Genomic DNA, 27,609 nt, shown 5'->3' on the forward strand with positions numbered 1-27,609 from the left:
TGCAGGGACTGGGGAAGCCTATAGGCATTTGATGGTACCAGAAAAGGTCATTATGGCAGCTTTCCTATCCAAAGCACTAAAAGCACATTCTTGAATAGCAGGAAGGGGTACGTGGAGTCTGAACGCGGCCTGGAAGAACAGCAAAGGTAAAGTGAGGGAGAGGAAGGGACAGAAACCTTCTCTCTTTGGCCACGACTGCAATTTAGGGTTAACATCACTGCAGTGTTATCTCTCCACATATCTGCTCTATGAGTGGGCAGAAATGGTTCGCTACGAGAACAATAGCAGTTCTGCACGTATGCAACAAGTCCTAGGTTAAAACTCCCGATTTATGCTGTGTACAGATCTCCCACAAAAGAAACCTACGGCTTCCTATCTACACGAAATAGACTTTAAAAAGATTTTCTTCTGACAAAGTTTTTTGTTTTATGTGAAAGTTTAATATACAGCCATAATGACAACAGTATAAAGAATTCAGATTAAAGGTTTTTTGGTTTGGTTTTTTTTAAACACAAGTTCAGAGTGTACAGTCAAAGAAAAGCTCTGCCATCAACTCGACAGGGACAGAAGCATGTTAAGGGTTGTTTAAAGTGCAATTTAGTAGCAATCCTAAGACATCCATTTCTTTTCCTGCAGCTGTTACCCATGCTTTCAACAGCACTGGTACCACTTCACTCTCAAATCAGGTTCTGCCCGAGTGCCAGATCTCCGTGGCTTAGCGTCCTTTGCTGGTATTTTCATCGCAGTAAAACTGTGAGAGCCATAAGCAAGTCAGTGAGATTGAGATGGCAAGTGGGATCATCATGGGAAGAATGAATCATCTGCCTTGCAAATATAAATGTTTATGATCACTGCTTCTATTCTGCACATATATTCTTGAGACACACAACTTTTACAAGGGTGTTGATATTTATATAATTCCATAAATTTAGACAGTGCATTAGAAACACAATATGCAGTCGTAGCTATAAATAGCTGAGCAGTGGGACACAATTTTCAACTATTTCTTGTTTTCTATGCACCACAAATGAGATGTATGGCACAAGTTAAGGAACTAGAGGGAAGAAAATACAGTTATTAGGCAACAAAAAAAACCCCATGTGAGCCTCTGTAAATGGTGGAATGGAAAGCTAGACTTCTACCAAAGAACAAAAAAATAAAATCAGTCCCTGAGATTTAACTCCAACATTTAAACATGACTAAAAGAGCAGATTCTGAAGTGGAGGTTTTGATAATAGATTATTTTCATGGCATGTTTCCAGTGTCAATGTGACAAACTAACACCTGCCCTTGACAAGAACGGATTCTGACAGACAAATGCACAATGTAATCAAAAGACTACACTTGTTTCTAAACCTTGGCTGATGCTTTTTTAGTGCTCACAACACTATGGATGTGTGCACAAACCTATGGAAAAAAATTAAAAAAAAAATCAATGGATGCTGTAGGAGCATCGTAACAATGTACCAAGGAAGAATTTCTCCCAGGTCAACTAATAAATTCCCAATGCATATTAAAAAGGGACAAACCAGTAACTCTTGGTAAGCTTTCCAAACTTTGACAATATTCCTAATACTAAGAGTTTGCATCAAAACTTAAATTTGTCAGGGATTGACTGTAACAGCAATTAAGGCCTAAGGCTTAATATTGAGTACCTGAGGTCAACCAGCAACCTAGCACTGACGCAAGCACTTAGCAGTCATTGTATCTTTATTTTTCAAAAAGGCTTCTTGCATCAGTCTGCACCCTCGCTTCCATTTCTCTGCTCAGTTAAATTAAATTGTTCAGAGAGAAGGAGACTCCTGGTGCAAGCAGTACTTTTAGAGCCAGGTCAATTATATCTTCCATTTCATTTCTTCATTTTATACTGGACATATTACATTTTTATTGGATATATCAGTAACAGCTGGGGAAAAAAGTCTACTGGATTACCATTTCAAAAGTACACTGAAATGCTTCTAAAGACACCCAGGTACTCCCAGACACGCCCGACCATGACTTCACATGAGGAAGATCCATCCTACTACAACACTACTTGGTTCTGGTGATGGACTGACACATACTTCATAACAAGGTAAAACATTCATAGCTCTGAAGCTCAAAAGTGGGGATCCACACCTACTCTGGGGAAGGTCATATTCTGTGCCACTGCTGCCTTTCTGCCATGGGGGAACGCAATTACTCAACGCAGATGCCTTTTTCTCAAGGAAACGGCCACCTCGGGCAGAACGGAACAGAAAAGTGGTTTTAACAACTCTCAGTATGTATTTTAATGATTATTTTGTTATACTGATGTCTTTCAAAAAGCATCAGTCAGGTAGAAAATGCAAGCCTTTGCTTTTATTGTCCAGAACAGACATCCTCTACAGTGCTTCTTCACACTGAATTGACGGGGTTTCCCACGTGTCCTCATCTGCCAAGTGAGCCATCTGTGAAGTCTGATCCACGGGTGCTTTCTCACCCTGGGCTATTAATAATGCATCTTCTCCTCCTGCTAACTGAAGGTCAGAGCTACAAGAACAATTAGATTCATTGAGTGTGTCCGTCAAAGACTCTGCCGTAGTTGTAGAGGACTGTTCAGTCTCTGTTTCAGCTTGTGGTTCTGTCTTAAAATGAAGTCCAAACACGTTATTTTGGATGAGGTATCGAACACACTGCAAAATCACATTCCTTTCATGTCGGATGTCCTGGGCCAGTAACTGGAAAGAAAGAAGAGAAAATGATGCACATTTCCCTCTATTGCTGTGTAGCTGATACAAGCCTAGCAAGATGCACAGCTCTACTCAGTAATTTTGAGCACCTCTGAATTTAAATAGTTGGCTCCCTCATACAAGTCCTGGATACATGGAGCAGGAAACTGCCTTACCAGGCAGAGCACGGGAAAGCCACGTATTCCCACGCTCGGTGCTTTCCCACCAACTGACTGGAGCTTTGGCAGAGCCAGTGAGCGTGTTTGACAGCATTACTGCGCAGCTTGCTGGGCTGGGGGATCTAAGGGCTTGCTGTTCCCTCCTTCATGCCAGCTTGCGCTGATCAGACCCCTTACTGCATCAGTTCAACTCACCAGCCAGGAAAAAACAAACCTGACAATTAGCAACAAGTAGTGAGGTGTTCTGGGTTTTTTTTATGGTTTGAGGTGGGTTTTTTTAAGGGTTGTGCATGTCAAAAACTGAACGGGGTCAGCAAAAGGCCCAGCATAGCAGAGAAGAGGAGGTGGGACCAGGCATCCAGAGAGGAGGCAGCAGGGAGGGAGCTGCCCTTCCGAGCAGCAGCAGCAGGCTGCTAAAGCAGCACAGGTTGATGGTCAAACACCACTTCTAGCGATAGAGGCTCATAACGGCCACAATTCACTATGGTACTGGCACATGACTGCATCACTAAAAAGGACGAAAAATACTCACGTGCCCAAAGCACACACATTTAAGCACCGCTCATTTAGCACTGTTAATGCACTAGGGCAGGTAGAACAAACTGACAAATCTGATGGTATCTTTGGATGAAGCTGACAGGTTCAGTTTGCTCAGGTGGCAGAGAACATCACTGAAGACACCTAAATACTAGGAATTTCCCCCCAATTATCTGACTGTAGACCCAGATGACAATGTTCTCATATCATGGACTATAATACCAGGCCATGCATTCCAGTACATCAGGATACCAAGTCTACTAGCATCTTCTACACTCTCCAGGTTATACTCTACCTGTAATCTAATATCTCATGTATTTTTTAGTAGAAAACCCCTAAGAGTAAAAAATACTTATAAATACAAGGAAAGGGCATGTTTCATCAGATACCAGACTGTGGATTTAAATAGCAGTAACTGGTTTGGGCTATAACCCACCAACTTAAGTCTAGTTGCTTAATCAAAGTGCTAGAGGTCTCCCTCATCAGCTTTAACCTCTCTGAAGTTTTCATCTTAAAAAAAAAAAATCAGCCAGAAGGCTGAAGAACCTTTTTTCTTTGCAAGCGTCAGCAGAACTAGTACTCTGAACAACCACCACATTTAAAGCAAGTGGCTAAATCTGTAACTACCTGATCATTTGCAGGAGATCTGTGTTACACATTGCAGGAGATCTAGCTAAATTTGTAAGGTGACAGAAAAGCTTTTTTGTTTGTTGCCATAAGTTTCAACAGTGGTTTAACCAGCCACTTTACAGTGTGCATATTTCTACAGACTAGTTACTAAGAGGTGTTACAAGCAGCTGACACCTAAAATGGGCCTTCAGAAACCTCCTGTCTGAACTAAGAGATGCACATGAGGGCAGAGAAGGGACAGCCTAGTGATGTTCTCTTTGCCAGACTGGGACAAACTGCTGAAATGGCCAAATAAAGGCACAAATGGGATGCACCATCACCATGTCAAAGACTGTATCTTTGTATTACATTTTTTAATACGGGGATGGGTATCAGTGGAATGATGCTACACAAGCTTTTTATTTTCTCAGCATACAGAATGGCTAAACGCACATTACTGTTTGCATGGCTACAATAAACACGTTTTAGCAGCGCCCAAGCTCACTGCCGAATGACTGCCAATAGACATCTGCAGCTCTTCTCCTACCTCCCCTTTATATTTATTTTTTTTTAAAGCACCATTTCACTGATATATCCTTTTCTTAGCAATTCCACTTTCTCACTCTTCAGATAAATTCTCAGCAGTGACTCATTGTAACATTTCAACCTTGCTTCCTCAAGATTTTTATATACTGAGCATTTCTAACAGCGGAAGCCCACCTATGAATCTCAGGCACTCTTCTGTGATTCACAGCCACAGTACACATCCTTTAACAACAGTTCTGAGCAACATCAAAAGGCAAAAAACCCCAGCAAAATGCAATTTTAAAAATGGACTCCACTGGCATGCTACAATTCAGACTTCCAGTGTTCTGCCAGCCTCTCTCAGCATGTGGGACTTCATCTGACTTTTTTCCAGAGTCCTCACTGCTTTGATCACCAACAACTTTGAAGAGCAAGAGATAAAGACAACTGCACGCTTAGGGAGCTACACAAAGGGCAAACACTTCCTTTTCAGTCACTAGGAGCTTTAATTCTTGGCAGCAATGGTAGTATGTGCTAAAAGGACTATCAAGGGATTTCTCCCACATCTGCAGCTTGGGATGTGCCTTATCAGGTATCTCTTCCCTAAACATCCTGTGCTGTTTCAGAGCCCTGATGTCAGTGGCACCCTGCTTTCTCCTGTGTTCTGCCCAGAGCAAGTTTTCCCTTGATGGAGGAGCTCTATGCTGGCTGTTTACAGAATCATCAGGGTAGTCTACCTATCTGATACTGCTTTTCAATACCAAATGCAATAGAAGTTTTGTTTATACTAAAGAAAGCCACCAAGCTTCCAAACAAGATGCTTTGCACTGTTACTGGGAACAGAATCGTTAACACCTTGGATACCTTGTTGGAGTGAATCCAGAGGAGGGCCACAAAGATGGTCAGAGGGCTGGAGCACCTCTCCTGTGAGGACAGGCTGAGAGAGTTGGGGTTCTTCAGCCTGGAGAAGAGAAGGCTTCAGGGAGACCTTACAGCAGCCTTCCAGTACCTGAAGGGGCCTACAGGAAAGCTGGTGAGGGACTGTTTATCAGGGAGTGTAGTGACAGGACAAGGGGTAATGGCTTTAAGGTGAAAGAGGGTAGTTTTAGATGGGATAGAATGAAGAAATTCTTTACTGTGAGGGTGGTGAGGCACTGGCACAGGCTGCCCAGAGAAGCTGTGTCTGCCCCCTCCCTGGAAGTGTTCAAGGCCAGGTTGGATGGGGCTTTGGGCAACATGGTGTAGTGGAGGGTGTCCCTGCCCATGGCAGGGGGATTGGAACTAGATGACTTTTGAAGATCCCTTCCAACCCAAATCATTCTATGATTCTATGACTCACCCATACAAACCTCTTTTTACCCTTCTGAGACACCAACCTGCTCTTCAAGGTACCAGTACTGTCACTTCCTCAGATTGATCTAAACACACCTACAGAGAAGAAACCCATGCACGTGCAGGTTGCAGCTCAACATCACTCTACAGTTTAAGTCACCAACACCCTTAATAAGATCCCTTTGACTGCATCTGAAAAAATTGTGTGCTCAGAGGAAGGCAGCTGAAGAGCAAAGCCAGGAGCAAAGGGAAGAAGATCAGAATAAGGCTGATGGGATCACACACAAACAAACCCTACTGGATCCTATCACAGGGAGGGGAAAGGAAGGAATAAAGGTTTTGTCCTTTGTGCAGCTCATTTTAGGCACATGATTAAGCTGTCATCTCTTGCTTACCAAAGTCAGTTGTTCTGAATGTACACTGGGGTATTTCTATTTGTGTGTTTAAGCATCTACACCTTCTCTGAGTGAAACGCTTGCTTCACTATTTTTAAGACAGGACCTTTGCTAACAGACTGCTCTGACTTCCCACAGGGAAGAGGAGAATTGCTCACAAATAAGGCTACTCTTGTACAGGAGGCATTACTTTAGCACTAAGATTGTTACCATTTCCAGCAGAGTTGGACGGCGCTTCGGAAGGAGAGGTAATGTTTTCTTGCCCCAGTTATCAGGCCCTCTGGGGGGACGTGCATTTGAATTCGAGTTTCTTAACATCGTGCCTGCATATTCTGGACGTTTTTGATTCGGGTTTCGACTCCGAGGAACATGAGTAGTTTGAGGCGTATTTCTGAGCGCAGCCTGGTTTTTCTCAGCTTTTGTTGCAGTCTTGACAGGGATTTCTTAAAGAAAAAGAACACACTTTCATCTCAAACTTAAAAGCCTCTTTAACATTCTTATATCCCCATACACTGGCAGTTCGTTAGTGCTATTCTTGCTCACATAACCTGATGTGAAGATGTTCAAGGTTTACCTGGAGGAAGGGTTTTATTTGGTTTGGGCTTTCTTTTAAAATGCAAATAATAATCTCTGAACATTCACAGAAAGGAAAACAAGATATTTACTTCTGTTTTTCTTTTTGTATTGCAGAATTTTAGCAAGAGCTGAAAGATTTTCAAACTTCTGCCTTGTTATCACTTAGAAAGTACATTGCTTCTGCTTTACAATACAGCTTGCTGCAAATTTGGCTGCTGAGAAAACCATGATACAGTTAGGGCACAGGATGCCCAGATTCAAGTCCCTGCCCGCTACATGGTCTCTGTAACTCTGGGTAGGCCATCAAGGGCAAGTAAGGCATAGTTACTATCTGCAAAAACAAGAAGCAGCAGCAGCAGTTCTACTGATGCATACACTCAAAGCACAAAATCCAAGTACTAGAGAGTTCAAGTCTGACTGCAACACGCAGCAGCCTTCTATGGAAAAAACCCCTTAAGGACATGGAAATTAGTTCACAGGGTGAGCATAACAGCTTTTTCCTGGCACTATTCAAACATGATTTGAAGCAAGACTGAAGACAGGCTGCTTTTTTTTCCCCAACTAGGGGAAAAAAGGCTTGAGAAATTTGATGACACACCCTCTAACCAAAGACATTTTATTCCCTCCCTTCAACCCAGGACATGCTGCTGAGAAAAGGCAAGCAAAGGGGGAAGGAGGGGAAACCCACCCAGTCTTTCAGAAAACTCTGAGGCTTTTTTAAAGTACACTGTAGGGCTACAGGGAAGAAGAAAAAAAAAAAAAAAAGGGCATTAGATGCGGCATGGGCCATGTGGACAAGGACATCCCTGTGCACCAGCTGTTTGCACAAGTGCTGTGTTCCATCCAGGTGCTCCTCTGAGACTGGGAGCTATCACCATACCGGGAAGAAGTAATGGCTCACCCAGTAACCCTGGTTAGTGCTCAAAATTGGGAGGAGGGAGAAATGAGGAAACAAGAGGAGCAGAATAACAGCATATCCTTTTACTCCTTCCAGCCTGTCTTTATGCATGGCTTACACCAGTACTAGCATGCAGTGTCATGGGAAGGATCTGTACACAGACCACAAAAACATCCCTGGGCATAACCTCTAACAAGCTTCTCTCTTTACGGGTAGAAGCCTAGAAATCAACAGGTACAAGACAGCTCTGAATTACAGCATTTGTAGACAGGCCAGAAATCAAAAGGCATTTCCACAGCCAAGTGCTTTGGAGATACAGCCACTGAACTGCCTTTACTTTAACATCTTTGCTAAATGTAAGCCACAGCTTACATGTTGTATTTTCTTCTGCAACACCTTTGATTTCCCTTAAAAGTTTTTTCTCAAGAAATTATTAGTACTATACAGGTTCTGACTCATAACGTGCAGCTTTCAGCAGTTGGGGATGCAGCTGTAAAGACCTACCACTGGGTTACTGCACTCATAAGTGCTGTTATTTATCAATACACAGGGGCTGGACAATGGGATGGGAGATGGCAAAGGACCAAACACAGGAGAGGTGAAGCCCCTCCATCCTTCCCAAAGAAGGGTAATTTGTGATCAGGTTTTATCATTGCTTGCAGTGCACACCATGCAGCGACGGAGGGTAGAAGGGGAGAGCAGAAGGGCAGAGGACATGCTCCTACGCACCTTCAGGCTCGCTGTCGGACGCGCTGCCATAGTTGGCCGACAACGAACTCAGGGCGGAGGTGACCTGCTTGGGAACAACAGTCAATCCCAGCCTCCTGTCTTCGGCGGCGGCTGCTTCATCCTTGTCAGATTCTGCAGGGAGAGAAAAGGCAAGATGGATTTTTCCCAATGCTCCTGCATGCCATCAGCCAGCCTTACTGCTAAATCCCCATCTCACTACTGCACAAGCCTGTCGTTGGGCACCATCGTTCAACACAGACTGATCACAAACCCTCATGTTTGCCTACCCTCTACAAACATTTGGTGGCAAATTCATCTCACCACTGGTTTACAGTCCTCCCAGCAAAGCTACAGGAGCAAAAAGTTTCCTGAACAAGAGCTTGGGCTTTCTGGTTCTTTCTTCGCATACCAAACATAATTATAGGTTTTATTATCAAGTGTAGGTAAAAAGAGAGAGGATTTCATAATATGTTTTGAAGTCTTGCTGGATTTAATCCTGCAGAGGCAGGGGGTGGGGGAGAAGGATTTAAAGGCCAGTCAGGGGGTGGGGGGAAAGGAAAATTGGGCTCATTCACAGTGAGAATTTAAGAGCAAAGAAGTTTTTGGATAGTGAAAAAAGTTCATAAGGGGCATTGAGAACCAAGGCTACAAAATAGATGATCAGTTTTTCAGCAGTACTTCAGACTGTTTGATACTTAAATCCCCGCAGAGCATTATGGACATGCACGAGTAAGTGAGAAAGAATACTGGTAAGATAGGAGGCAAGCAGACCAAAGATGCTGAAATTAAGGATACTAGGAAAACAAAGCCTTACCAGAAAAAGATTCCTAAAAATAAACCTGCAAAATTGTTATGGCTTTAGTTTGAAACAAAGGATCCACATGCATTAAAATCTTGGAAAGACTCTCAGGTGAACAGTGATAGGGTTAGCAGGAAAACTAGGAAATGCTTTTCAGTAATACACTTGCATACAAATTTCATATATATATATATATATATACACACACACACACACACACCCCCCTCACTACTATAAACATTTTGAGAAACTAGCCTGTTGAGGCATCTAGAAAAAAACTGGTTGCAACCTTATTTTCACAAAGAAAAAGAGTTCTATCCCCTGTCTAAGCCTGCCCCACACTCTTAAGATCTTACTGAAATAAACACTTCTGAGATCTTTATTTTGAAATCACAAATGTTTCTCTATTCTCTTCTAATATATCATTCACAATTGGCAATTTGATTTATTGGAGCTCATGCCATTCGGTAAAATAACTTTTAGATAAATACAGAGGTATTAATCTAAACTTACCTGCCTCTTTTTACTTTGAGCTCTTTTTGAGAAATGTTGATTCTCACTGATTTAGCAATCATGCCAATTTGTATTTACATTGGAAGCTCATGATAAATACAGTGCATTTTTCTAATGGAAAACACATCGCACCTGCATATACTTAAGAAATTACAAAAATAGCATTTACTTCAAGTTATTTTGATTCAGTACTGCTTTTTTTATCTTATCTAAAACGTTGAGTGCATACGGTGGTTGGGTGCCTTATTTTCTTTAAATTTTAAAGAATTATTCTTACTTTGCTTTTTAGCAAATTAGGAAAACAGATTTACTAGAATACATTTTCTCTTTGAGAGTAACACATTTGGAGGAAGTGTTATGCACTACTGAATACAGCTGACTGTTTCTGGTCTGTACATCCCTCAAAATTTTACACCTGACAGACTCATCATCTTACCTTGTTTCTGCTTACAAATCAAGAGGAAAATTCTGTTTTCTCATCTCCCATTCAATTTCTTGGCTTTGAAGGAACTAGCCACTAAACAGAACTTAAGTAAATGCATTATGAAAAAAAATACATTCCTTCTAGAGAAAGGGCTGCTGTTGTTAGAAAGGTTTAAATACTCCAACAACATATACCTATAGAGTAAAATCATGGACTTTGGTTGTGTGATTTTTTTTTTTTTAAATTCTACTTAGTTACATTGTGTTTGTTAGTATTTGTTATGACTATATTGCTCAATAGTATAAAAAACTGCAACTGGCTTTAATAATGTGCAATAAGCAAGTATCACATTCCTTTTCTACCTATTATAACAGAAGTTACTAGCCATACTTTGGTATAATTAGACTTTTTATCATTAAGTAAAACATAGATGCTGCGGGCAAATACAGTTATATTTAAGCATACTTAAGTTTCCCAACACACAGAGATTAGTGGAATAAACAAATTGCATAGGGATGCTGAGTTCTTGTTCCCACTAATTGAAGATTATGTTTTCAAGAGGAAAAACTCAGCATCAGGTGTCTTTCCAGGGGATGCATTCTAGCCTTGTTGCTAAAAATAGCTACAGTATAAGTCAGCTTACATGCCATATTCTAAGAGTACTGCATCACTGCTGACTATATTATAAATAGTTATAGCTGGAGAGTTTATATTGCTGCCAGCATGTGGAAACAAGACATGCTCACCAAAAAAATCTAAGCATCAATACTTCAGAGAACACACACATATGGAGAGTATCAAGAGTAAATTAGATAATACAGCAAAACCCAGAATTAAAAGGAAAATGCTGACATTTTAAGTAATTCACTTAACTCATACAAGGAAATCCATTTGTTTTCACATTCTAAATACTGTTATTTTCAAAACCACAAAGGGATATTTAATAGCCTTTAAAAAATAATTTGATTGTCAAAGTACTTTCTTCTTCTGGCTTTATACAGATTTTCTTATTTTACACATTAGTTTAGCAACCCAAGTTGGTGCATGTCCTTTAGACTACTGTACAGTATTTACGTCAGAACGTGTAATACTGCACACAAACTTTACGCTAGCACTTCCAAAACGCTGACCAGCAAGCAAAACTTTCAGCATCTAAACTTAAAACAACTCAGATACTGTTTCTTTTCTTCTCCTTCCTAAAGCTACCGCAGCATCACTTACCTATGACCTGAACCACTTTCCCTTTGCTGCCTCTCCCAGCTGTGTTTTGGATAAAAAAGCATTCCTAATCAGGAGATTACAGGTAAAATAAGATTATTATGATACAAGTACTTGTTAAAACAAAGATAGAATTGAGGTGTGCCATTAAAAGTGCAGAAATCCTCTTCAGTTTGTTAGCTAAATATTGATTTAGAGCTAGTAATGTATTTTAAAACATACGAAGCCGCGATTATTGATTATTATTTTTCAAATCCAAGACACACCTACATCCTGTCTCCCAACATCTTCTCCCCTTCAGATTAAGCATTTTTGGTGCTACAGAATAAAATTTAATGCTTCCTAATTCTCACAGAAAAATCAGAATGGCGTAAGAGTAATTTGTTAGATTTTCCCTGTGTGTTTATAATACAATCAGCTTGGCTTGCAAGCAAACTTATATGAAAGTGCTTAATGCTGGTAGTATCTTAAACATTGTTGTGTCAGGCTTTCCAAATCAGAATTTTTCTTCCTCTTCAATGACTTTGTATTTCAGCTTCTTTCCAAATTGTATCTCAGCCAAGTCTAGTAGTTTTAGCTCCTCCTGCAGCACATGTGGACATGAATTCAGTCAGACACACACACATGTATCTCAAAGACCTCCAGACTATTGAGATAGTTTCCTCCATAACAGGCCAAGTCTACTAGGGCAGAAGCTCCCTGAATTGCAAGATTTACCCCATTTTCTTTATGTAAAAGCACTGACCCACTCTTTCACAATAATCATACTGGGAATTTTCTTAGAAGACCATGTCCTGAATCAGGATATCTCTCCATGGAAATTTCCATTTAAAAGGAAGTTCTAAGTGCAAGTTTTAGGCACAGGGATGTTGGACTACCTTCAAGCTTAGGACCTTGTTGGCCCTGGCACTATTCTAGTCACAATACAGCAATCCTGGGCTTTTTTGTCAATAACAATGAGAAAATAAGTATGACAGACTTCCCAGTATTCTTCTCCAAGAATACTGTAAAACCTTGCATCAACCTTCTACTAAGAGAGAGTTTTCCCATTTCAAACATACACAGTTAGCCCTCTTTCAATCAAGGACAGAGTTTACATGTTTTTGGAAATCCCTAGCTCTCCCCAGAAGTTGCTAGGTATGCAAAAGGTCAGTAATCCCTTCAGCAGTACTACTTAAAGTTCTCCAAGTTCCTTCATCTTACCAACATCACTGTTTGCCAGAAGACCAAGAGGGTCCATGTCCTTCACATGTGGCTGAGCCACCAAAGCACGCTGGTTTTCGTGTTCCTTTTCACATGTGCCGTTTTCTGGTCCGTTGGCTTCATTTTGAGTTCTATGTACATTATCATCACCACCATTTTTCCTAAATTTCTTCCAGAATGGGCGCCTTTGTCTTCTCTTCTGTCTTCCTTGCTGCCCAAGCCTCTCTTCATTTTCTGGCGGTTTCCACATCCCCTTCATTTTGCTAGAAAATAGAAACGCAAAGCTCATACAAATGACAAGCTATAAGAATAAAACCAATTGACGTAACCAAATGGCTCAGGCCCACATTTAAGATTCAGCAACACAGCACGATGCAGGATTTAGTCCAGCTCAGCTAATGTGGTGACAGACCAGACAGGCAGTCCCAGCTCATCTCATTGGCAGGGCAATGTTACAAAGCTGGAACTTAAATGGAGAGTTTGAAGTTCATGACTTTTATCTTTTAACAAGGCAAAGGGCACATGGGCTAAGCAAATCCCTTGATCATCTACAGTGTGAGGACGTAGTGTTTTCATTTCACATTACGAAGTCAACAAATATTCCTTCACTTAAGCAATTAAGTCATTCAAAACAGGGAGAACGTGGAATTAATAGGGAAGCATCTACTATAAGCATACTTCCACTGCTGAAGTCTCCTTTTTCCAGTTACAGCTCAGAGAAGGATCTTGCTGCACTAAATCCATTTAGCCATCTGACACCATCAGTGGCAATAACTACCTACTCCTGCCTCCAACTAACATGCCATTCATCTTCTCTCTGATGGAAAAGGAATAAAAGAAACTTCTATGAGGACAATGGATTTTTAAAAACCTGAAAAAAGATAACAAGTCCTAAAATATGGGAAGAGCACAGCATGCTGGTTCCACTTATATTCCATGGTTCCATAATCTTCCAGGTTATCTTCTAAACACAAAACATGTTTATATGAAGGTACCTGGAGAGCTTAATAAACTCTCATCAAAGTCTATAGATACAAGAACAGGTGTGATGTAGACAGAAAAGTAAATAACAGAAGGGACAACCTAAGCTTCCTGAAAACACTTATTTTCAAGCAACAGAAACTTAATTCAGAAATACAAGACTGCAACTAATCATCGGCACATTACGACCACAAAAGACAAAGATCTACTGTCCTGGTTCGTTCTGCTCAGTACTCTCTCCCTCAGCCTCTCTACAGCATGGCAGAGGTAGTTTAACCTAGTTGACTAGGTTATCCCTAGTCAACAGTAAATACCATACTTGGGCAAGAGCTTCTTCCTGAAACTCCTCCCTGGGTCTAGAGTCACACATCTGCGAGCAGAGTCTCATAGGTGTATTTCTAACCTGGTACCTTGTCACTGATAAGCAGCCAGTGGAACATGTGAGGAAAGAAAAAAGACCATAAAAGCAGGGTGAATAGTCACCTTTCTCCTCACCTACTTTTCGGTGGTGTTCCACTTAGAAACCCTCTCTGACTAGAGATGGTCTCAAAACACTGTTGGTTTTGTGTCTCATACTGTGGGATGCTGTGTGAATGTCTGGCATCTCTGAAATCTTCCAGCAAGGTGTTAATATTTTGTGAAAAAGGACTTCTTTTGGTTTGTCTTCATTCTGATGTCTAAAGTGGTCATTTGGTATCCCCATCCTTCTCGAGTTACAAGAAACAGCATATAACCGCATTCTATTCACCTCTTCCCACCTACACAATTTTTCTAGACCTCTATCACACAGCCCTTCCAAGCCACCCGCTTCTTTGCTTGTACAGAAACACTTCCATTACCAACATTCCTCTCTTCCATACCTTTCCAGCCTAATTAAGCCCTTCTTGAGAGAAGGGGGCCTGCCACAGCATTCAAAATGGCTTTACATCACAACAAAACGTATTTCATTTTATTCTCCAATCATTTCACGACCGCATCTAACACTGATTGCTCAGCCCTGATAGCGTCATCCACCACAGTGCTCCTGTGGCACAAGAGGCAAGTCACCACCTTCCTGTGCATCAGTCTCATCCACAAAAGGAGGCTAATATTAGCTCCCATAATTCAACTCTATCTAGACAGAGAACTGCATTTCTGAATTTGTACAACAGGCTCTAAATTCAGGATGTTGTTGTATAATCTAGAAGTTATTGAGAAGATAGGCTCATTTAGAGGTGTTGTCCTTGACCAAGGGTTAAAAACAACATTCTGATTTCCCTGGGTCCTCAAACACCCAGAAAGAAACCCCAAGGTCACAAACACATCCCAACAAATGTCAGCCTGGCATCTGCCTTCTACCTTCCCCTCGTGAAAGATATACCACTCTTCACTTCCCGTTCAAAGGGAATGAAGAGCCACGCGCTATTAATCAGCTGTTGCAAGACACCAGACAGACTACCAAAGTGGTCCTTCCGCATCTCTAATCTCACACGCGGGGATGCTGAGAATTAGCAGTTGTAAAGCACTTCAGAGAACCACAAATGGAAAGCGCCGTAGAAGTGTTAAGTATCTAATCCTTTCTAAATCTTACTTAGCTATTTGCTTTAGTAGTACAGCTTGCAGAGAACAAGCTGTATTCTATTTTTGCCTCATGCATCAGTAAATTTGCCAGATAAGCACCAATTCCACAATCTTTACTGTTGATACACAATGTAGAAACGACAGCTTTTTGGACAGCTCAAGTCTATAGTGCTAGCAGCTCAGGGAAGGGAAGGGAAATAAGAAGAGATGTCTAAAATCAACCAGAGTTAAAGGTCACTAAGTGAAAGCAAACAACCTATAATTTTGAGCGCTTTTTTCCAAACAATTTTCCAGATATAAAGTTACTAACAAATGTAATAGTATGGAATTGCTGATGGACATTTAAGACTACAAAATGCATCTCACTCACAGCCACAAGAGTTACCAAATAAACCTGCAGACACCAAACAGTTACTGTGACAAGCAAAACTCATCTTTGCTCATAAGAATCTCCAAACATATTATTACATACGTTTGGGTCCAAAGCACTTCTGCAAATTTATATCCTCTGAAGGAAGTTTTACTGCAGTCTTTTATAAACCTTTCCTTCCAAAGTCATGAAAGGGAACCGGTTGGAGGAAGTGCATAAGTGTTGGGTCTTCTGAAGCACATGCTGCACCAAGGTAATTTGCACTGTCACCATTTAGCAATCAACACTAGCCTGACGTGAACCCTGTTCTGCACTAGTTCAACTGCTTTACCACGGTACAAGTTTTATTTTGTTTGGTGTCATCACCTACAAAAAAAATCCCACACAACTAGGCAAGCACCAGCTTCACTTCCATGCAGCAGCAAATGGTACTTAGCAAGAGGCCCTTAGAAGTGAGTTCTGCTTTCCAGCTCAGTCGTTCTAGTTTAAACAAGTAATATTCTAGGAGCATAGGTCACTGAAACATTTTTTTAAAAAGTCATCCCACATGCCCTAAAGTAGGGCTAATGAAGTTAGCTGGTTCCACATAACACTGACACTGAGGGGAAGAGAAAAGACTAAAGACTGTACTGGAAAGTAATTCACAATATGAGGGAGAGAACAGATAAAAATCCAAGAGGAGTAAGTATTAAGCTGAGAACAAAGGTAGCAGATAGATAAAGATGATGGAAGGTAGAAGTAGCAGCGCTACTTAAGCTATGAAAAAAAGAAAGTTAAATCTTCCACTCCTCTTCACTTGATTATTGATTTATCACCTGAAAGGAGAGCGTAAGAAGCCAAATCCGCTTATAAAATCTCTTGGCCATTTTCAGGCATTAAAGGATTAGACCATGTGGATTCATTATGTTGCATGACTTCCATCCCCATTATTTCTTTTTCAGAGACCAAGGTTACGCTGATCGAATGAATGGCCACTAGAATGTGGTATTCTCAAACAAGCCAGAGCGCAGAATTCAGCAAGAACATCAGATTTCTAATACAATTCTTGTTTAATTTAACTGAAGTGGACTACGAAGCACTGTAAACAAAAGAACATTACATCTGCAGTTTGTCAAATGGCCTGTCCTCTGTTAAAGGGCAGCTAGATCATGTGTACAGTGGAATCAGTAAGTGCTGGGAGACCACAGTAAGAGAGTGTACTTCTGAACTCATTAGGAGGAAAGACAGAAGCTTGTTTCAAAACGCTTACCCAAACTGTTGGGTCATCAGCACTTCTCCCCTTTCTTCCTTCTGGATCTGCATCGCCTTCTTCTTTTCAATGTTTGCCAATGTAGGAAAATTTCTAGAAGAAAAAAAAATTCACTGGCTCTTAAATGATTCACTGTGCTTTGTCATTTCCTCCTTTACCAAACCAGCATCCTTTATAAATGTAATAGATTTTTAAAATGTTTCCTAGAAGTTTAACAGACTGTTTCCTTCTTAAAAAGACACTGTCGAGGAAAAGAAATCATACTCAGATTAAAAAAAAAAAACACCTACCAAATTGGCATGATTATATTTACCAAACAAGCTACAGACAAACAGTTCAGTTAAGCTTATGGACCCTCTGTCTGCCCCTACACACAACAGCACAATTTAGTCCTGCAATTTTATTTTTACAGTGTTTCAGTTGGAGTATTTGAATGATCTTAAATGGTACAATATGCCTTTAGCAAACCAACTGCTGAGTTCTTGTAATATCAAAAAAAAAAAAAAGAGGTTATCTTCTGTGTGCACAAGATTCCTTTAATGTGCCAGGGAAAAGCACGCAAGTTTCCTCTCGAGCAATTTTCAGTATTGTGCTTGCACACTGACCTCTAGTTCACCAAAATTACTGCCTCTTTTTAATTCCAGCTTCAAGAAAAATTGCTAAGTCATGCAGATCAAAACAAATCCACTGTTATAACCATCTCCCAAACCATCCCTCTCTTCCAATCCCCACTTCCCTCCCCATCCCTCCCTACAGATGAACGCCACGCTGGTTCTAACATGCAAAGCCTGCTGCAAATTACCGTCAAAGCCCAAAAAAGGCTACACTAGCTGCTCTGTAAACATTAGTTAGCTAAATCCCAGTGCTTTGAGATAAAGGTGGTGAGAAACACAATGCGCACCCCCACCAGCTTCTGGATAGAAACGCAAAGTATAAATATTTAATAAGGCTATTAAAATGCAGTAACAAGAAACTTAGAACAGCTATATATAGATATCAAAAAGGACATGTATCTTTCTTTAAATATTTAATCTTATCACATGCATCTTCCCCATTTTACAACATGAACATTAAACATCACACTGATGCAAGGCAGCTTCAACCACATACCGAAGGAAAAAGATGAGAAGCATTTCCTACGAGACACACCTCAACACGTTACAGAACTTGTCTCCTTTAAAAAGATTTGAACATGAGCCGTCAACATCTATTTTCATTGGATTTATCCCAGAAATCTGCCATACAGCTCAAGCGAGCATAGGGATGTAATGTTTTATCTCCACTCTTCCCTGTTAGCTACATTTGTTCATCCCTGGTATAACACTCCCAGCATGCAGCAAGCATGCAATGAATTATTTAACTTCAATAGCTTTGCGTTGACAAAGACCCCTGCACTTGGCACCTCTCCACGGTTTTAGAATAAGGTGCTTTCCTTCACATGAGTAAGGCTCACAGGAAGAGAACGAGCCATAAAATAAGTAGTTATGCTCAAAAGAGCCCCAAGCTTGTCTTAGAAATTGGTTTTGGGTTTTTGGTGGTTTTTTTTGGTTTTTTTTTTTTTTAAAGACATAAGGGAAGACCCTTAATCCTTGAGCAAAGGAGTATTCAAAGTGCTCCTGTAGTTATGCTGATTAAGGACATATTCAGACACGCTTTCACAACATGATTTGAGATGTGACTGCCTCCCACTTTCATTCCTATGAGTTACCACGCCCTCCACCAAGCCACCATAATGGACTCCATGGATGCTTTCAGTTCGATTCACTGCCAAGACAGACAGATTTCTCCTAAACCACCCTTCCAGTTGACACAGGCAGTAACTAACAGCTAAAGAGAGCTCAAGTCGTAAGGCCAACCATGCCTGCAAAAGCACATCTGAAAGCACCTGTAGTGGCTTTATTTTCTCCAGTTCTTCTCAAATGTTAAATAGCATTTTACTCACTGCCTTTACCTTGTGCAGAAAATGTACCTATTTTGACAGCACACATCCAGTGTTTCATTTCATTCACAATGAGCAAGTGAGCATCTGCTAGTTTATCCTTCTATCTAAGGACTTGGTGGGCAGTAAGCTCTAGATGTTCAAGTCCACAGATCACCAGCTTTGGTACAAGATAGACTGGGTTCATTCCTCCCCAGATTCCTCCCTCTGCTGTGCAATGATGAAGCTGGGCTAAGCCTAGCAGCAGGTCCTGTTTGGACCTGGCCAAGTCAACCCCAGTTGCCCCTGCAAGAAGCAAGTGGACCAAAGAGCTATGGACCAAAGTTACCCACGCACCTCAATGTAACAGCTCCAGTGCAACTCCTCAACTCGTCAGGTACCACAGCTCCAGCACAAAGAGGTCTGTGCACCTCCTAGCATCAGCTAGATCTACCCATGGAGGCAGCAAAACTCATCTGGACCCTAAGTGGAGGCAAATGCCTACAATGGAAACATTATGGTCTCGAGGCACAACTCTATGGCAGACTTTGCAAACTTCACTATCTAAGGACAGCCACAACATACTCAAGAGGTCAAAAATCAAAGAGAGGAATTTAATTTTTTTTTTATAGAGAGAATTCTTATTCAGGAAGGCTAAAGACTGCTCCTGAACAGAGGTGTGACAGTGCAGAATGAAGAGCCTATACTGAATCTCTCCACATAAAAGGCCACGTCTTAAAATCCAATGAGCTGACTTGGGTTCAAATGCTTCTCAGAAGGCATGCCCTCCTCCTCCCCTAACAAAATGAGGTTCTTAAAACGTTACCTACAAACACCACTGAAATAGGAGTAGCCCAGCACTTAGGTCCTGGGAACAACTTGTCAGAGCTTGAATACAGCCAGCTTCATCAGCCACCAAAAAGGCTTTAGGAACCTAAGTAATTTATTGGAAAAGAGGGAGTTAAACCAGGATGCAATGGTCTAGCACAGTAGATTTCATGAAGGATAGTACTGCCCAAGAAGATAGCCTCATTTCATAGCAGCTGCAGTTTCCAAACATAGACGCTTCTATAATCCAAACTGGAAGTTTTTTTAGTATAAATTGCCAGGATAACACCAGAAAACTGGTTTTCAAGCTAAAATGAGTATATTACATATACACCAACAAAGTGACATGCAGGTAAAGGATACCCTAAGCTTCCAGAGACAGGGAATGGTGACGCTGAGCATAATCACTAACATGCGTGCCTTAGTCAATAGATTTTCTTTTTCCCCAATAAATGAGTGCACTAGCCAGAGTCATACATGTTTTATAGGCCAGCATACTCTATCTTGCTCACATAAACATCAGAGTAAACTAGCTCTTAGCAAGCAGTGGAAAAACAGAGCTTTGCCAATGTCTAACAGAAGAGAAACCTCTTTCTATAGCAGTTTACACAATGAATTTCTGAGCTGAGAGCTATACAAGTTTATCATCTTTATAGGAACAGCACTGTGATTAAATTGCCTCAATAATTTCTTATGCTGATCTTGATTGCATACACACAACCAACAGCAAAGGGGACGTGGAGAGCCCAAAGAGAACAAAGATGGCGCAACAGAGAGCTGATAAAATCTTGGTTTAAGACTCCCAGGCATTTTATCAAGCATTGCATCTCTAGTGCTATTTCCCATATGTTAGCTGAAACAGTTTTACTCCTAATCCATCCCCAACCGTTCAAAGAAAACTTTATTGTGTCTATGTTTACTTTGATCTACCAAAACATTCTTTCTACTTTGCTTTGTCTTCTTGACTTTTACCAGGTGATAAGAAATTATTTTCCTTATTACATATTTCACTACTATAAATGCAACACCAGGGAGGATTCCAAGCTACTCCAGGATTATCATTATTCAACTAGAGAGCCACAAATTAAAAGTGGTGTGGTTGACAGTACTGGCCTTCATTCATTAAGCACGTGCTCCGCCTGTGAGATGTATTGCAAGGAAATACAGCAGTCAATCCCTAACCGAACCAAAAAACCCCAACAAATTAAAGAAAGGGTAGGGGAAGAGGGGAAGAATTTACAAGCAACACAGAAGATCAAGAAAATCTTCCAGTGTTATATTAGGACCTAAGCAAAAGTAAGCTTAACGATTCACTTCAATGCCAGAGCAGCCTTGCCACATTCTAACAACCTTTGCTCAAGAAGAATTAGTTAGAAGCAGATGGGCTTGTAGGACCCTTCTTTCCAAGTGAAACCTGGGAAGACAGCAATACCTCACTTTGACACATTAAGAAAATGCACTGTAGGTAGTTTCCTTTAAACTTGTGTTAAAAAAAAATATGCTGGAAACATCACATTTGTCAACACTTGGAAGGGACAGGACAAAACCAAAACAAGAACAGTAATTGTAGTCACCAAAGTTGATGTCAGACTTCACAACCATCTGTCTGCAAAACTAAAGGAAACCCTGAGATCCCTTAGATCTTCATCTTTATCACTGTTCACTTAACTTCAGATTGCCCGGCTCAGCAGGTCCAACGGGCCACAAACCATTAAAGAGTCTTTTAGGTAAGCAGAGACATGAAGGCTGCAGTGATGAACAGGGCACTGCACAGAATCCGAGACAGGAAAACAGCATTCTGACCCGCCATACTTAATGCAGAGATACTCACTCCTTACCAGCTCCCCCTCTTCCCTCTACATGAGTAAGGCTGCACTTTAAACACAGGCTCTTTCTGAAAGATTTTCAGCAGGATACACAACTGAGCAACACAGAAGTTAATTAAGAAGAAAAATTTCAACTCTAAGTAATTATTTGTAACAGCTGAAAGAACAAGCAAGACAGGAACATTGGGGATGCAGCATGGAAATACACACATTAAATCATTGCAACCTAATTAGAAACAAACTACTAATGACCTAAAAAGAGTCATCCTTAGCTCTGACTGGAGCTTCTAGAAAGAAAAAGGCTTTTTCCTGTCACCATAAACCACAACTGCCTAATAGCTCAGACTCCCTCTGGTGTTCTTTTTTTCTATACAATGCAAAGTTTACTATGAGTCAACAACAGACCTTCAGTACTAAACTGATGCTTTGCTGGAGACCCTATTAATGCTTCACAAAAGTTTCAGCTGGGTTTCTCTCTTTTTTTTTTTTTTTTTTAATTAAAAAAGAAGGATGTTAGTACAGCTTCCTTGCTGTACAAAGAGTAACAAAAGCCACCCAGGTAGTCATTCTACACCCATGCATTATAGCTGAACAAGATGCCCACAGAAGGACTGAAGTACCAAAATAAACCACAGCACTACTCCATCTAGTGGCCTTGGCTTAGAAGGTCCCAATCCCATATTGCCTTTTTTGTCTGGTGGTCCTGACTACAAGACTTCATTACCATTTATTTCACTGTGACGCAGTGAACAGGCTTTCAGCAATGAGGTACCACAGCCAAATTATTTTAATCTGTAAGAAGACAACAGTATCTTCTAGGAGATTCTCTAGAAATGCAACAAAAACGAATCTCAGGCGGGTATCATCTTTACAATTAACTGTATATAAACATTGCTTTGAGTCACAGCACCCAGTTCCCAAGCAAACAGCATCTAAACATGATTGTACATTCAATTCCTGCTTACCTAATGTTCTAGTATACAGTAGAGTGTGTACTGACATACACACCTTAAACATTATTTCAATACTTAAACCTTAGCATCGGCTACTAGACAGGAACTCTCCCAAACACCTCCCAAAATAGAAAAGTGTCTTCACTATTCATTTGCAACTCTGCATACTTGACACACAAGTATTGATATTTTTCATTGGAGCTACTGTTAGAAAATTAAGTGTAGGCCACCAGACAGACAAATCTAAGGATATTTTGGGTTTTGCTAACTCTGTGCAAACACTTTGTATTGTAAGTAATAAAGACTCGGTAAGTATCACGCGGTGGGGTGGGAGGGAAGACAAGACAGCAATGTGTAGAGTGAAAGCAAGTAAAAAAACCAAAGCCTCAAATATCTTCTGAATAAAATGAAACCTTGGAACCAAAACTAATCTAACACCAAACTTGTAGTTGCACAGATCACAAGCAATTTTTGTCTAGTTAACTACAGCATTTTAAACATGGGCCAAAAGAAATTTTTGGTATTAAAAAAAAACCAACCCACATCAAAAAACCCCAAAAGCACTGTTTAAAAAACAAAACCACACATACCAGGAACTATAGATTATCTTTGTTTGTAAAAAATGAACAGCAGGTGCAACAGTTGACTGCTACAATGTGCTGACAAACTGAATGACTTCCCTTTGTGTTTCTGAAATTCACAGAAAAAGCTGAAACCATGTCCAAAAGAACATTAAACTTGCAGGGATTTGCTCCTTCCCGTTGTTTAGAAAATTTTGCGTCTCATAACAGCAAAAAGTGATGGGAAGCAATAAAAAAAAATCTCCTACCATACATTTCAGTCATTTTGCCTTTATTTACAAAGCCATTGTGTAAAAACACAAAGTCAGGTTCAAAACAAGAATGCATTAACATTGCTTTCTGACATAAATGCAAGCTGTATTCATCAGTAAGACTACATCAGACTACTGGGTTTATTTTAAATTAAAAAAAACCCAAACCCACAAGTGACTAGTGTATTGCCCAAGCTCATCACCAATGATCTTGAAATTAAATTTGTATTACTACCCACTTTGCATATAGGACTCTTGCTCACGGAAACAAAACCTGCGTACTGATCACTTGCAAGACTATATTCCAAGTCTGGAATAGAAGTGAAGAAAGCCTACAGCATCTTTCACCTGCTGGAGAAGGGTAGATTTTAATCTGTTCAACTTAGGAGGGCAGGGGGGAAACACAAACATCAGTGGGATAAGATCTATAGAAGTCCAGTGTGAATTTTTAAACACTTAAATCCTAATAGGTAATAGGAAAGAAGTTGTACCACCTCACAGAATGAGAAGTACTGCTTACATGTGAACTTTACCTTGTATCATGGGTACAACGCGAGTTAGACTATGTGAGAAAGCATCATTCATGGATTCCCTTCTCTTCCAGTAGAAAAGTGTCAAGCAGTGCAGAAACTTCTTAAAAATTAGGAAAACTCCCTGTTGGGGGTCTACTGGGACAACTTAGACCACGGAAATTTGCACACAGCAGGATGTACTACAATTACAGTCGGTACAAGAGTTCCAGATTTCTTAGCTATTAAAAAACCCACCAAGCAAACACACACACACAAAAAATAATTCTGACCTAAAATGTCTCACTAAAAGGAATGAGTTGTTCACCTAACCTGGGGTACCAAATCAAACGTCGGGAAAGCTACCTCCTTCTCAGTTGGTATCTTGCCTTCTATTATAATTATCCAAACGATTATAGTTTCTGTATCTTGCACCCTCCTGGCTCAGGCATTCAGACACAGGCCACTACCGCAGAAGATCTGCAGAGTCAAAGGAACAGCAGCAGCAAGCTCGTGCTGCTACCGCCTTCCAGCTGTCATCTAACGACCACACAGGAAAAACACAGTAAAACAAATTCATAGGTCAAAAGTCTTACTCACTTTTTTCTTTCTTCTCTCCATCTAGCAATCTCTTCTGGACTATCTAATTTTATTCTTTTAGCACCAGGTGCATGTGCCTAAGGAAAAAGTATTTCATAGGTGTTTAAAAAGGGAAGGAAAAAACCCACAAGAAAAAAAAAAACCACAAACCAACAAATCATTCTGCCAACTATAGTAGTATCACATTGTTTTCATCTCCAAAAGTGGTAAGACTGCACACAGCGATTACAAAATTAATCCATTAAAAAACCCACATAGTATTCAACATATTTTCATCCACAGTATTGTCTTACAACAGATTCTACTCAGAAGGGATAAGTTTTCCTTCCAGAAGGATGAAACCAAGCCTCTGAAGAATGAGAAAAGAGACTACTGAAAGACTGCGCAGACTCCTAATTTGGGCCCAGAGGATACCTACATTCTTCCAGTGTATCTGAACTATCTTCTCATGTGCGCTGAAACTGCAACCTTCTTCTGTGCACTGCAAGATAAAGGAAAGGGGGTGAACTTAAAACACACCAAGTTATGCAAACAAATTATAATAAGCATTTGATTACACTTTAAACAAACTCGGTGCCAGATGTCTGTATAGTTAGTTACATAGAGCTTTTAAGCTGCCCAGTTTCAAAACAAGCGTGATTGTAAAAGTAGTAATAAGGGATACTGTACTTTCAAATTCCACTCGATTTTAAAATAACCAGTGAAGCCAACGTATCTGATAATTGGAGATAAGTGAGGTAACCTAAGAGAAAGATTTGCAAGACTCTCCAGTTTAAATTCATACTTCTTTGCAATAATGGAGTAGATTTTAAAAATACATTTTCCACATAAAGCCTTTTCACATGAAAAATTTTACATGTGATACTGATGTCAGTGAATTAATTCCTACCACTGGGATTACTTAGCAATACTTCACAAGACCAACAATCAAATTACTTTAGCAATAAAACCAAAAATGCAACTCAGAGCTCCCCTACACACAGCGTTCAGAAAAAAAACCCCTACTAACACTTTTTGTAGCTCTGGAATCTCTGGTAAGTCTTCCATTTAAAGAGTGACTACAGCTAACTACATATTATGCACAAAATTAAAAATCAAAGTGTAAATAACACAAGTCAAACTCATCAACCTGTTTATGTTGTGAAATATGTTCGTCATACTTCTCCTGGTTTTTATAGCCACGGTCACAGGTATCACAATAATGAGAGAAAACTGGCTCTTTCTTCTTTTTGGTCTGCAAAAGAAAAGAGAAGAAATCATTATTTCAAGATTGCAGTTAAAAAATTACAAAGTACTCCTATTTTTAATCAGGTGTGAAACACTTCCACGAGTATTTTTGTTAATGAAGCCATCAATTAAAACATCTTTCAGAAGTTTCAAAGATAAGCTAACATAACACAAAGTGAAGTTCACGTCACTCATCTTCCACACAAAGCACCCTGCAGTCAGCTCTTTCCACTACCACCATTCCATCAATTTTCGCTTCTGCAAACATACCAGGCTGGCACAGATTATTTATGAAGGGTTGGGAGGAGAGCTAGGCTACAGCCCTGAGTCTCTTCCCTGTCAAGTCAAACCATGTCTGTTCTCACAAGACATATAAGAACTCAGAGGGCAGCAGAGATCCTTCCTTCTCCCACGACACACATCACGGTGATCTGGCTGTCTGGCCCTGATAATATAACAGAGCGCTAATGTTATTTAGGCACTTAGGCATCACCATGGTAAGGGCTTCTCTAAAGTAAATCTGTGTTAAAATTTGGTTGAAATGTATCTTTCTTTCAACAGGCTCAAGATCTGCAGATTGATTGCCATACATTTGCTCTCTTCTAAGAGCAGGCACGTTAGACAAGAGTATGAGGTCTCTGTAGTACCACGGGGCAAGTCCCACACAACTGCCACCACAATAGAATTGTTTGGGTTGGAAGTGACCTTCAAAAGCCATCTAGTTCCAACCCCCCTGCCACGGGCAGGGACACCCTCCACTACACCAGGCTGCCAAAAGCCCCATCCAACCTGGCCCTGAACACTGCCAGGGAGGGGGCAGCCACAGCCTCTCTGGGCAACCTGTGCCAGTGCCTCACCACCCTCACAGTAAAGAATTTCTTCCTAATATCTAATCTAAACCTACCCTCCTTCAGCTTAAGGTCATTACCCCTTGTCCTGTCACTCCATGCCCTTGTCAACAGTCCCTCTCCAGCTTTCCTGTAGGCCCCTTCAGGTACTGGAAGGCTGCTGTAAGGTCTCCCTGGAGCCTTCTCTTCTCCAGGCTGAACAACTCTAACATGCTCAACCTTTCCTCATAGGAGAGGTGTTTGTCCTCTGGCCATTTTTGTGGCCCTCCTCTGGACCCACTTCAACAGCTCCATGTCTTTCTTGTGCTGGGGACCCCAGTCCATACCTTTGGCTTGTTATTTTCTTCTGGAAAACGTTTATTAAACCCAGGTACTTGCTCGCCTTGCTGTTTCTGGGAGAAATTGCCATTTCCACCTTAGAAACAAACAAAAAATAAGAGTCAGTTATACATACAGCTGGTAAAACACACCCCCTGCTACCTCAGTGGGCCCGCTGTGGTGGGGAAGAGCCTGGGGGAAAGATGAGCCAGGGCTGCATGGACAGCAGGACACATGCTTGGAAGCAGTGGTGGAAGTCCTCCACCCCCAAGGGTTCGGGACAGCCCCAGGGTCCCGGCCGGCGAGGGATGGGAAGGAGCCAATAGGCTCGAAAGAGCTCTCCCCTGCGGCCCTCACCAGCGTGTGGGCCCTGTGGCCGCTCTCTGTAGGCCGGCGGGTACCAGGCGGTGGGTGGTGCGTAGCCGTCAGGCGGCAGGTAGCTCTTGGCGGGCGGGTAGCTGTCGGGCTGCGAGTAGCTCTCGGCGGGCGGCGGGTAACTGTCGGGCTGCGGGTAATTCTCAGCAGGCGGGTAGCTCTCGGCGGGCTGCGAGTAGCTCTCGGCAGGCGGCGGGTAACTGTCGGGCTGCGAGTAGCTGTCGGTGGGCTGCGAGTAGGAGTTGGGCGGCGGGTAGCGCCCGGGTGGCGGGTAAGGCCCAGGGGGAGCCCAGAAGCTGGGCTCCCAGGGGGGCGGCGGGCAGAAGAAGGGCGGGGGGACCCCCGGCGGGGGCGGCGGGTACCAGGCGAAGGGGTTCATGTCAGGCCCCAAGCGGCCGCCCGGGCGCAGCCCCTGCTCCGCGATGTGCTACCGCCACCACGTGGGGCCACACCGGCGGCCGCTACAAAATACGTCACTTCCGGAGCTTAGCTGCTCGCCCAGGGGTTAAACCCTGGCTGCGTAGGTGGTTGCGTCATCCGGCAGCGCTGGAAGTACAGCGGAGGGGCGGGGAAGCGGAGTGGGGCGGG

At 41.5% G+C, this 27,609-nt stretch overlaps 1 protein-coding gene across 1 annotated transcript; it reads right to left on the reverse strand.

The window, feature by feature from the left end:
• Nucleotides 1-432: 432 nt before the first annotated feature.
• NUFIP1 (nuclear FMR1 interacting protein 1) lies at nucleotides 433-27,592 on the reverse strand. Its single transcript, XM_054837097.1, has 10 exons — nucleotides 27,004-27,592; nucleotides 26,655-26,743; nucleotides 25,383-25,487; nucleotides 24,672-24,734; nucleotides 24,254-24,330; nucleotides 16,788-16,880; nucleotides 12,628-12,890; nucleotides 8,471-8,602; nucleotides 6,478-6,710; nucleotides 433-2,699 (listed from the first exon to the last, which is right to left on the reverse strand). The coding sequence occupies exons 1-10, from the start codon at nucleotides 27,398-27,400 to the stop codon at nucleotides 2,364-2,366; spliced, it is 1,788 nt and encodes a 595-aa protein (XP_054693072.1). The 5' UTR covers nucleotides 27,401-27,592; the 3' UTR covers nucleotides 433-2,363.
• Between the last annotated feature and the right edge of the window lie 17 nt (nucleotides 27,593-27,609).

The sequence above is a fragment of the Grus americana genome, chromosome 1 (genome assembly GCF_028858705.1).
Source record: "Grus americana isolate bGruAme1 chromosome 1, bGruAme1.mat, whole genome shotgun sequence".
Lineage (NCBI taxonomy): Eukaryota > Metazoa > Chordata > Aves > Gruiformes > Gruidae > Grus > Grus americana.

Bases quoted from the DNA above. Each gene is read 5' to 3' on its own strand.
- NUFIP1 (XM_054837097.1), bottom strand. From the start codon at position 27,400: ATGAACCCCTTCGCCTGGTACCCGCCGCCCCCGCCGGGGGTCCCCCCG. The intron at 26,744-27,003 runs GTGAGGGCCGCA...TTTGTTTCTAAG, and splicing joins GCCACAGGGCCCACACGCTG to GTGGAAATGGCAATTTCTCC. The intron at 2,700-6,477 runs GTAACAATCTTA...CTTTCTTTCCAG, and splicing joins GTCCAACTCTGCTGGAAATG to TTACTGGCCCAGGACATCCG.